We start from the raw sequence: 12,109 nt of genomic DNA on the forward strand, positions 1-12,109 counted from the left end.
GTGTGTGGGGGGTCCTTCTGTATATTTTTTTGCTTCTATTGGTTAATGAATAAAAAAACTGCCTTGGCCTGTAATAGGGTAGAGCAGAGATAGGCAGGGAAAACTAAAATGAATGCTGGGAAAAAGAAAGCAGAGTCATGGAGACACCATGGAGCCACCAGAGGAGAAAGACACAAGCTGGCAGCCAGAACCTTGCTAGTAGGCCACAAACCTTGTGGTAAAACATAAAATAATGGAAATGGGTTAATTTAATATGTAAGAGCTTGCTAGGAATATGCTAGAGTCATTGACCAATCAGTGTTTTAAATAATATATTTTTTGTGTGATCGTTTCATGGTCTGAGCAGCCGGGAATGAGTAAGCAGCCTCCCACAACATTTTACTGATTGAACAGTCTGCCCAGTCCTCTTCTATCCTTGTGTAGTACAAGAAAAGCCATGTTTACTAACAATGTTGTACCCAAAAAAAGTTGATTTAAATAAACTTTAAAAACATAAACATGGGTCTGTGGTTTGATTCAGCTAAACACAAGGGACTGACTCAGATGAACTAGATACATGGACATATATTCAGAGATGCTGATTTAGGAATATTTTCAGGCTCTGTCTAGTCAGAACTTGTCCTGTTTGGAAGGTACTGTTCACAGGCAGGTCATATTTCCCACTCAAGACCCAGAAAGAGATATAGCTTTAAATTCTCAAGGACAGAGAGGCTAGCTGGCAAGTGGTCAAGCCAAAGTAAATTTTGCTGCACAGAGTCTGGGAAATCTGTGGAAGGGCCTCAAACCATGGAGATAAGGCCCAGGAGCTAATGACTGTAGTGTTTCTCCCAGGCTCCTGTCCCTCAAGACCTCACACCAATCTCAGAAGTACCCTGGCTGGGATCGTTCACTGTGAGCTTATCTATATTCTTGGTTCTTTAACTCTGGAAAGTGTGTAGGACAAGAGCTTTGCACTGGTGATACCTGGAGGTCCATCAAAACCTGGAGGGCCTGGATTCCCTGGATAGGTTACATTGCAAGAAATGGTGTCACCTGGAGAGACAAAGAAGAATGACATTTAGATTAACCGAGCACCACCAAATGCCCTGTGACACCTCATTCAAGAGACTTTTTTATTGGTGCATTGGCGTGCATAGGAGGAGAAGCGTCCAGGCATCTCTAGACCAGCCTTTCAGATGGCTCCTTAAACCTGAATCTCAGCTGTCAGAGCTGTTGCAAGCAGTATAAGAAAAACATTGAGTCTAAGAAGTACCTGTTGTAATAACCTGGGAATGTATAAATTATTAATATCAACGATGGTTTGTAGGCCAACAGAGTCTAGTGGAATGGGTAGAAGATGCTGACAGGTTATGAAGAAAAGCCATGGGACTCGGCACTGAGTTCAGCTGACTTTGCTCTTGGTTTGGACACCAGGGAGCTGCATGAATGAAGAGGTTTGCTGGATATTAATGACAGCCACCATTTTTGAGATCTCAGTGGAGCAGGTTCTTAAGATACACGGTCTCTCGTTTTCCCAGCGAGTCAGCGATGAAGGTGCTGTCATCCCCACCATACTCGGCAAAGTAACTCATACCTTGTGCCTCCGAGTCCTCATTGACTAAAACCCAAAGTTTCACTTTCAGAACAACGCCTCATGGCTTATTACTTCGTATGCTTTCAAGCTAAAATATGAGACATAAAGAAAAATGATATTACATTTTTCTGAGTCTCATACCATGAACTTGCTTCTTATCAAATACAAAGTTAGTTGTCTTTCTGTGTTGTCAGAACGAGAGCCCCAAACAGTATTTTTATTTCCAAACTTCAAAATTAACACTATAACCCAAGGTGTAATACATGTCTCAAAGGAAAAAAAACTTAAATAAACCTCTTTCTGTCAGCCATAACCCTGAAAGTAATTTTTTGAAATTCCTATAGCTGTCAAACATACTTCCAATGTCATCATCATTTTCCATCTCCCTAAAATGCTTGCAAGTATGTTTTCATGGACAATAATTTTTTAAATGAAATACTAGTGTGGCTCTTATTCAAATATATGACATTATCTCAAAAGATTCTAAAAAATTTATGCTTTTAACACATAGGAGTGATTCAAATCCAGGTGGACTTTATGCATTAATATGAAGAAATGAATAAAAAGCAATTTAGGTGTGACAAACAAATAAATCCACAAAGAGATTAGCATTTCAGGGATTTATTCTGAATATTGCTTATGCTATAGTTTTTGTTGCCTTACAACCTGTGAGATTTCTATAGCCCCTGGATGGAATCCATTGAACCAGCCTGCCAGAGAGATGGTAACTTCACCCAGAGAATTCCCTTTAGTTTTCATGACTTCAATTACTATCCTAGCATACAAATTCTCAAAATTACCTCTCTGCCCCTTCATGCCATCAATACCCCTCATGCCTGGATGCCCGGGCTCTCCTGGCTGGCCTCTCTCTCCTGGTGGGCCTGGAAATCCCAGTCCTGGAGGTCCCACAGGTCCTGTTGTCCCTCGAGGACCTGGCAGTCCGGGAAGCCCTCTCTCACCAGGGGTCGCATCCTTATGGTCACCCTGGAAATGTTAAGGTCACACACCTATTAGTGATCTTCCAAAGTTCGTGAACTCAAAGCAGTATGCATATTAAAAAGCCCAGATTTCAAAAGACAGTATCTTAGAAGCAAATGTGACCCAAAAGAACTAATTGAGAGTCTTCCTAATATTTTATATTCATGCTTTGAATCTTTACATCCATGTATATGATATGGGTGCATTTGCTATGCTTCAGATACAGAAAGTGAATTACATTATACCTTAGGTACAGACTAAGAATTGGATGCAGAACCACTAACAGCAAATGGGAATAACATAAGCAAAGGAAGTGGTAGGGGATGAAATTGACTTCTTACATCCTTATAATATAGTACCCAGATAGACTTCATCAACCTCCATGTCTTTGGGTAGAAACACAGCAAAGATTTATCTCTACTGCATAGCTGGCTGCTTATACAAACATATGAGAAAGTAAAATTCTACAGCAGTACTGTACATACTCTGGGCCCCGGATCCCCTCTTTCTCCAGCACGTCCATCCTGACCGTCTTGTCCACGTGACCCTGGAAATCCTGGTGGCCCATCAGGCCCTCTTTCTCCTTTCTGCCCTGGGAAAAGGAGGCAAAAGACCTGTAAGCGCTCACACATGGGGAGTGAAATAAAAGAGAGGAAGGTACTCAATTCAGGGTAATGGTGTTTCACTCTGTGTGGGTTGATTAAACTTCCTTGGTGACTCGGTTGTCCATCTTCTCTCAAACCACCACAAAAACAAAGGGAAGAGTGGCAGTTATGCAAACTACTGGCTCTCTTTATTTGGAAAATTCTCTTTTGCCTATTCTATCAAAGAGGTGATCTGTGGAGGGAGGTTATGCAAGCTTCCTGACTCAGTGACAGTGCATGGGACATTCTGTCCCTGACCGTAGTGGGTGGGAAAGTTGACAGATTATTGCCTTAAACTACACAGTCCTTTGGAAGTTATTCCTCTGCCTACAGCTCACAGAGCATCTCCGATTTCAAGGACCTAGAGCTGCCTCATGCATGGTATTCCTGGGGCATGGGGGCATGTAGTGCAGAGAAAGACTGGCTTGTGAGAGCAAATGTACATAGACCAATTGGAAATCTACATCTTGATGTTCATGTTCTGTCTAGTAGGTCAATAAATTATATCATTTTCCCCAAACTAATTCAAGATAAGCACTGGTTACTTGTCATGTGAATTCCATTGACTACTAAAGGACATTATGATGCAGTGAGCCATCATAAAGCAACTCAAAAGAGATTTCGCTCCAACTTCAAGTTCACCACAATGAAGATTCGAATGTGTCACTAATGGGGCACATTGTTTTCAGATAAGAGGCAAGAGATTCAGTGCCCGATAGTCACACCATTGTACAAAGGGCAGGACATGCTCTTAAGACAATCTCGGCAACCCTAAATTATACACAATTGATCTGCAGTCACAGGGGAAATCAGTGCAAGTGGATGCCTATAGACCATGCATACAGTGTCAGAGGGCTAAGTGATCAGTCACGCTCACCTTTCACTCTTGATGTGACCATGTCACCCTTTGCCCCTTTTTGGCCAGGGGACCCCAAGGCACCAGGCGTTCCCTTGGTTAAAAAAATTAAGAGCAGTGCATTAGATTAATTCTGGTAGGGAAGAAGTCATTCATATTCTTGTCTACCTAACTCCTCTCCTCTAAATCTCTTGTCTAAAGATCCTGGCTTGGAAATCTTTGCTTTATCCCTTTCTTGCCTTTCAGAGTAGTTCTATCGTATACAATCCAAACTTCCTAGTGCTAAAATCTCTGTAAAGTCTGTATCTTAGCTAACAGAAATTTATCCACACCTCCTTTATCTTAGCAGTTCACTACAGTTAAGATATCACGGAGAGAGGGCTCCATGCTTAAGAGCACTTGCTGCTTTTGTAGATGACATGTTTGGCTAGCAGCACCTAAATGGTGGCTCTTACAACCCTGTAGCTCCAGCTCAGGGGACAGACTTCTTCTTTTGGCCTCCACATGCGGCAGGCATGCAGGTACTCATATACGCAAAAGGATAAAATATAAATCCTTTTTTAAAAGCTGGGTAAAACAATACATGGGAATTCTATATGGATATGGAACCTCATGTTGAGTCTCAAATAAAATGTACCCTAAATAAATATGCATCATCAAAAATATTTTGAATTACATGAGCTTTGATCAGTAAAAACAAGAGCAAAGAGGAGGTTGAGTAACATAAGCGCCTCCAAAGAGCTGAAGGTGGGGAAAGAAGTCAGGGAATACTGTGGTGCTAATGGAAGCTGATAAGAAAGAGGTGGGGAAATAAGGTTCTTTCCCCCAAGGTGTGATCCTGGTCCCCAGCTCTAAGCACAGTGTGATGAGTATAATATAGAGAGAATACATCAGAAGTACAATCAGCCCAACGGGTCCTAGACCAACTGAATTAATGCCTTACCCATAATAACCATGCACAAACTAGTAGTCCACAATGAAAGCAATGTTAGCCCTGAGAAGCCACCCAACACAAAGCCACAGTAGGATTTTAGAGTCACTAGCAACAAACAAAACAACAAACAAACAAAGCTGACTATGATAAAAAACTGATTTTTACCAAAAAAAAAAAGGACTATAGTATGCAAACTACACAATAACTTCAGCATCTTTGTTCGTTATCCATGTGTTAGGACCCAGTTTCCTGCTGCGGCAGCCTTGCAGGTGTGCTGTGCACATGCAGGAATGGTAAGGCTGGAGATCTGGAAACTCCCTTTCATTAAAGAATTTTCTTTTCATTAGCGTTTTCTAGGAGAAAGGGAGAATGGTTTGGGGATCTCAGAATGGAGCCACAGGTCACCCCAGCATAGAGGAACAATGGGTGGTCTCTAGAGCCTCCAGGGGAGGCTTCCTGAGAGTGATGATTTTATTCTCAGGGGTCAGACAGATGGGAGGCTGTGCTTCAGCAAGCGAGCACTGTATTATGATGAACAGATGAACTCTGCACTGTGTCTCAGTGATCTTTGACTTCAAGTTGCTAGTTCACCTAGGTTACTGCAGCTATGACTTCATTGATTTCAAGGACCCTTTGGATCAGAGTGATTCTGATGCCTTTGTTCCATGTATGATTCTGTCTGTATGGCTTCTCCACAGCCTTCCCTTCTTGGTTCTGAACATCACATAGACCCCAATGAAGCCCCTTTTCACACCTCCAGCCTTGACCTCTCCTCTGAGTACTTGCATTAGCTGTTCCTCCACAGAATTCATTTTAATGTGTTTGTCTAAATATCTCCCAACCTAAAATGTCTCCATCAGTTCCGTGTCCTTTTCCGCCAAATGCCCAGTTTCCAGGGTCTTCATCCTTGTCCAAGGCAACTGCCTTCCTCCTGTGGCTCAGGCCAAAGACCATTGCTCCATCTGGACTTCCATTTTCCCTGTATGGTGTATCTGACCTAACGGCCAGTCCTTGGACTTGCCAGTCAAATTGTGTCTAGGCTGACACTCAGCACCTTCCCTTCAATCTGCCTCTCTTCCTTCCCGCCCCCCACAATTTTTCAGCTACCTTCCACTTCCTCTCCAGCATTCTCCCTTACCTAGGTTCTCCTCTGCACAGAGCAACTGATGAGGCATCAAAAATGAATAATAGAGTATTGCCTTCCTTTTTAAAGATTCCCTAAGCTGTTCCATGTCCTTCAGGACAAACACCTCAGCCTGATCCACCTGCAAAGCCCTGAGCTCTGCAAATTCTCCTAACAGCTAGTAGATGTGTGTGTGTGTGTGTGTGTGTGTGTGTGTATGTGTGTGTATGTGTGTGTGTGTGTGTGTGTGTGTGTGTGTGTGTGTGTACTGGGGATGAAACCAGGACCTCCTGTGTTGCTACTTACTTCCTGTCTCCAATCAAACCACATTCTATGGTCCATGGCCTTTGGTCCTCATATAGCAAATTGTGTATGTACTAATGTGTTTACTATAAAGTCTGGGCTGTCCCCAAAGCTCCAGAACTTCATATAATATTCAGGTCCCTGTTGTATCTCCAGACAATTAGGGACATAGTAGACACCTGATAATTAGTAATTAGTTAAATGAATGAATAAATGATGGATGGACACGAGAAAGTGTTTAGTCATTAAGGTGTTTATAGGTTCCAAATGTAAAATGTATATAATACATTAATTTGGAAAGGCACACACTAGATTCTATCTGTGTCTGTCTTATTTAACTAAACAAATTATGATCAGTAGGAGTTACTTACTTGGGGCCCTGGAGGTCCTTCAGCACCAGGCTGGCCTGGATCACCCTTTTCTCCGTGCCAGCCAGGAAGCCCTAAGTCTCCTTTACTTCCTTGTCTTCCAGGAAGTCCTGGAGGGCCAGGGGGTCCCATGGGACCAGGTGGACAGACACAGAGTCCCTCATTTCCTAGGAAGAGGTAGAAAGTCAGTTTTGACATGATTCCTGACAAAATCCCCAGTAAGCTATTTACTCCAAAAATAGCGTGACTAGAAAAGGCGAAGGTATTCAGTGCGCAATTCTTTCACAGACACCTGAGGCCGTGTGCCATGTGGATGGAGTGCAGCCTATGGCTGGCTGGCTGGGGCTGGGGCATGGCCTCTGTGGATTGAGACCTCGTGGGAAGAGCCTCGAGAGCAGTGTGCAGCAGGACGGGGGCCGTGGCATGGCCTATGTAGGATGAGGCAACATGACTAGGGCAAAGGTGAAGCACGGAGCATGGTAGAGAGGTAGAGGGCGTGGTCTATGTGACGTGCTACGTGAGGACTGAAATGAAGCACTGGGCACGGGCTGGGGCTGGATGTGTCTGTGGCATGGCCTATGTGGGATGGGCACACAATTTCTAAATAAATGGAATCACGTTTTGTGCCTTAAACTCACCCACACCTAATCTAAAATTCTGGTAGATAATTGAAAATCCTTTTTAAAAAAAATATGTTACTGAGGAAACAAAAATCAATAAATTACACTAAACATATAGATTAATTATAGCATGACCCTGAATAATCAAGGAAACGCAAGGCATGAAGGGATTATTGATTGAGCGGCACATTGCAATTGCTAGTTCACTGCAGAACATAATCTAATGAACAGGACTTTGGGTACAAAAAATAAAGTTTGGGAAAGTCAAATTGGTTTGTGTTTATGCTCACATGCTGCCTGGCTCAGATGTTCCAAAGGCCCTGACAAGTTGTGGGGGGGGGGGGGTGCACAGCCTTGGGCTTTAGTGAGTCCGGAAAACATGAGATCCACAGACAGAAACGCCAATAAAACATTAAAGCACAAATAGTGCCTAATCTGCACAAGAGGACCTGTGAGCAAAGCTGCCCCTGAAGGCAAAATGTATGGCCGCCCTTCCCTGCAGATCTGCTCTCCAGTCTGTGGGCGTCAGCCCTACGTGGGTGTCAGAAAACACCGGCAGCCATGAAAGGCAACCAAAAAGGAACTCTGAGTGTGTGCATGGCATGTTTCTGCCCACACTCACCTATGCCGTGTCTCCTGACCCCACTGCAGCAGTTTTTCTGAACACACAACACTAAGGCATGCTGCCGGAAACCCCTCATCTCAGATCCCACACTGCTCTGTGCCGAGAATCGCAGTGCTGTGACTGCGCACAAGCACAATGGTTTAGTTATGGACAAACCTTTCATCCCTTGGCATCTAAATATTAAATTGACCTATCTTTGGTTGGATGATGTTAAAATGGTTAATTTTTAAAATTTCTTTGGAGTTGCTGGCATGAGTTTAAAAAAACAGTTGATAATAAATTTTGGTGGAATTAGGACAGAATTTCCTGAAATGAAGCTGGATGTACTTCCGTTGTTTTAGGCTATATATGTATGCAAAGCAATGCTCTCAACGTTGATTATAAAATCAAAATATCAGCTTGCTCTCAGAAACATTGAAGAGGCTCTACATCCTGCAGCATTCAGACAAAATTAAATTCTTTACATAAAAATAAACACCTTTATCTGTGAGTATGCAAACTTGCTTTCATATTTAATAAATAACGCTTATATGTGTTACAAAATTCTTTTAAAACAAATTTCTCGGTTATGTACTATTAGTAAAGGTTTGATTTGTATACCCATTTTATATTCCCATACACTCAAAGCTGCACAAAAAAATTCTCAAGTAAAGATGAGTCATGAGTGATAAAATGATAAAGCCCTTGTCTGACTGAAGAACTTGAGTTGTGAGTTATTCACACTAGAGTACACACTGGCGAGAGGATGGGGAGGAACAAACCTGACTGACACGCCAGGCTATTTTTCTCATAGACACCCTCACCCTGGTCCTCCATATGTGGCTGTCATGTATAAATTCTACCTTAGGTAAATACTTGCCTTTTTCTCCTTTGGCTCCTCTTCTTCCTGGGGGACCCATTTTTCCCTTTTCTCCCATTGGTCCAGGACACCCAGGGCTGCAATATATAACTTTTTGGAGGCAAGGGGGTATCAGACAAAATTGCATGACTTTATGTCCCCTGGAGGGCACCAGTGCGAATCACTCAGTCTCTTCCTTCTCTTTCCTGTCTCTGTCCCAGGTTTTATTTCATGATTTCCTATCTCCCTCTTCCTCCCTTCATTCCCCTCCGTCTATCTTCCACAATTTTCATAATATGTTTCTTCTACCATAACCATTGACAAAAGACATTCTTAACACCATCCCTAGGTTAGTGGACTACAGATTAAAAAAATAGATGTCAAGAATAAATACCAAAACAAAATAAATCATGAACGAAGCTGGAGTCAGAATCTGGCAACTGGCTGTCTTTTCCCCTTCATTTAGCAATTACCAGATAAAGAAGAAAACACAAAGCATGGCTTGCTAAGTCAAACTTTCGACACATGTAGTTCAAGATGACAGATAAACTGCAAATGACACGCTTTACATTTCCCCCACATTCTAGGAGTGTAAAAGACTGTAAAACAAAAATAGAAGGTAAAAAACAAATCCAGGAGAGCTAAGCCTCAGTGGAAAATGTGAAGAGAAACAAGAAATGAAAAAGTTAAAATGCTGATTTCACACCAGAATCTCCCCTGAGGTTTAAGGAGTAAAATGACAGTGAGGCCCAAAACAATGATTTGATAATGAAATATTTAGATGGAAAGATCCCTCTCAAAAATTTTTGCAGAAAATAAAACATCGCATCAAAAATGGAAAAAGCAAAGTTTTAAGAACACTGTAAAAAATGACATATTAAAACACTATTTACACTGGATAAATGGACAGTCTGCTGCAAAAGGAAAAACTGAAAGAGTATAATAGGATCAAGTAAACTCAAAAATAAATATATACACAGTAAATACGACAGCAAAAAATCTATAAATTCAATAAGAGCTGAAAGATGAAGTTGAAGAAAATTTCAAAAAAGCTTCTAAAATGGAAGTGAATCTCAAACATAGGATCAGACAGGGAAAGAGTATAGAAGTTTTCAGTGCTCTCACTGGAGCTGGAAAATGAGCCTGAGAAGAAAAATTTTCAAGCCAGGATTTTATACTCAGCTAAACTTCCCATCAGACAACCCAGTAGAGCAAAGGTATTTTCAGATAAGTGTGATCCTCAGCTTTACTCTCTTATCTCTAATCCTTACTTGAAAGTCTAGTGCGTGAGTAGACAACTGAAAGAGACCTAACTAGTGGGAAGCAAAGACTTAGAGAAATGCAGAAGGGGTGACAGAGAAAGATCATCCACATTTATCACTACGTTTTCACAGTCGCAACAAGACGGAAGTTTGTTGTCCACCAAAGCATAAATGGATCATGAGCATGTTGTTTATGCATACAGTGAAACTTTATCCTATGTTCAAGAACAATGAAATTATTAACTGTCAGTAAAATGGATAGAACTAGAAAATATAACACTGAGGCAACCCAAACTCAGAAAGACCCATGTGGATCCTAACTTTCAAAGGTTAAACATGTGTATTTAAGTGGGATCAAGTGAGGAGAGGAGCCAAGAGACTACAAAAGGGTTTAGGAGGGGGGCAAAGAGGCTTAAAGGGAAGGGATGGGAGGGCAATGGAGCATATGAGATGTGGAAATGAAAGAAGGATCACTGCAGGAGGAAGTACGGAGCAAGGGAGAGGAAGGGATGCCAAGGTGATCAATCACAAATGCACAGAAATGTACATTTTCCTTATCATTCTTTCTACAATAGAGTGTTTAAATGGCATTAGAAACTATAAAAAATAATTTTTAAAAAGCTGTGAAGAAAATCCAAGTATCTCAGCAATTAATCAAAGGTGCTGCCTTGCTAATTTAAAAAAGTCAAAAAGCTCCAGGAAAGATTTGTTGGGAAAGTATACTGTAAGGCTATTTCATGAGCTAACAGTATCATAAGAATGATGGATACAAAACTCTGGTAGGTTTGAGGTTAATTTCAGATAGCTAAGAATGTCAATCAAACACAGACACACATGCAAAAGACAATTTACCAACTGTTTCTGTGAAAAGAATAACAAATGTGTCATTATAAGATAACCTGGTGTATAGCACCTATAAACCATTCCATAGAAATACTAAATATTTCCAGAGCCCCAGTTATGACAATATCACTCTCAGTAGGCAGTGGGAATGGAAAATGTGTACATATAGAATGAGGTGTGGTGAATGATGGGTAATTCTGTAGGGAGGAACAAAAGCCAATAAACAAAGAGAAAAACTTCAGTAACAGAAATACAGGTTGCAGGGTAACAATATAGAAACAAATACCAAAAGATCCAGTTGTGTGTGTGGAAATAGTTGTCTCTGAGGAGGAAGAAACAGAAAAAACAAAGCCTGGCATTTCTCTTCTGCATAACAGGCTCTGTACAACAGCTCATCTTTTAAACCAAGCTCACATATAAATTCAATAAAATTAAAAACTATGTTAATAAAACAAAAAATTATCAATTAATGAAATTCTATCTTTCATTATTAAACAAATTAATAAATTGCACTACTTAATTGATAATTAAATGACATTTTCCATATTTATAAGAAATAATTTTAATATTACCAACTTATGAAATATTACACAAGTTTTAAAGTATTTAGAAAATCATACTGTCTGAATAGATCTGTAATTTTGAATTTCAGCATAAGCTCTAATAAAGATAAATGAGGAATATTTTACCATCTGATCCAGGGGTGCCCTGTGGTCCTGGTGCTCCAGGAAGGCCAGGTGGTCCTGGCTTCCCTGGTTCTCCTGGAGCACAGTCGAATCTTTTAGAAACACCAGCTTCCCCTGGAAATCCTGGAGGACCAGGAATCCCTGGTGGCCCAGGGGGTCCCACCATGCCTGCAAGAAATATTAAGAATGGAAATTACAGGTGTTCTCAAGAGTAACGCTTTTTATAGAGACCACAGATCGGCACATTTAAAGGAAAATGGCTGAAACTATTTGACATCACATCTAGTGAAACAAGCCAGACATAGAAAGATTAACACCCTGTGGCCTCACTTCCATGTGGGCTCCAACAGTCAAACTCACAGAAGGACGAGTAGAATGGCCATTGTTGGGGAAGAAAGAAGTGGGAACAATGGAGGAACTGATCCAGGGGACAAAGTTTTGGGTGAGTTGAATAAA

At 41.2% G+C, this 12,109-nt stretch overlaps 1 protein-coding gene across 1 annotated transcript in view; it reads right to left on the reverse strand.

Moving 5' to 3' along the window:
- Col4a4 (collagen type IV alpha 4 chain) overlaps positions 1-12,109 on the reverse strand; it is a 120,971-nt gene that overhangs the window by 44,562 nt on the left and 64,300 nt on the right. The window contains exons 20-26 of the mRNA XM_041649674.1: positions 11,657-11,821; positions 8,884-8,973; positions 6,783-6,946; positions 4,073-4,145; positions 3,037-3,143; positions 2,374-2,557; positions 964-1,032 (exon numbers count right to left, since the gene is read on the reverse strand). Of these exons, the coding sequence (XP_041505608.1) occupies positions 964-1,032; positions 2,374-2,557; positions 3,037-3,143; positions 4,073-4,145; positions 6,783-6,946; positions 8,884-8,973; positions 11,657-11,821 (852 nt within the window). The remainder of the gene's footprint in view (positions 1-963; positions 1,033-2,373; positions 2,558-3,036; positions 3,144-4,072; positions 4,146-6,782; positions 6,947-8,883; positions 8,974-11,656; positions 11,822-12,109) is intronic.

The sequence above is a fragment of the Microtus oregoni genome, unplaced genomic scaffold (assembly GCF_018167655.1).
Source record: "Microtus oregoni isolate MIOR12 unplaced genomic scaffold, Mior012 000004F_ref0000308, whole genome shotgun sequence".
NCBI classification, from domain to species: domain Eukaryota; kingdom Metazoa; phylum Chordata; class Mammalia; order Rodentia; family Cricetidae; genus Microtus; species Microtus oregoni.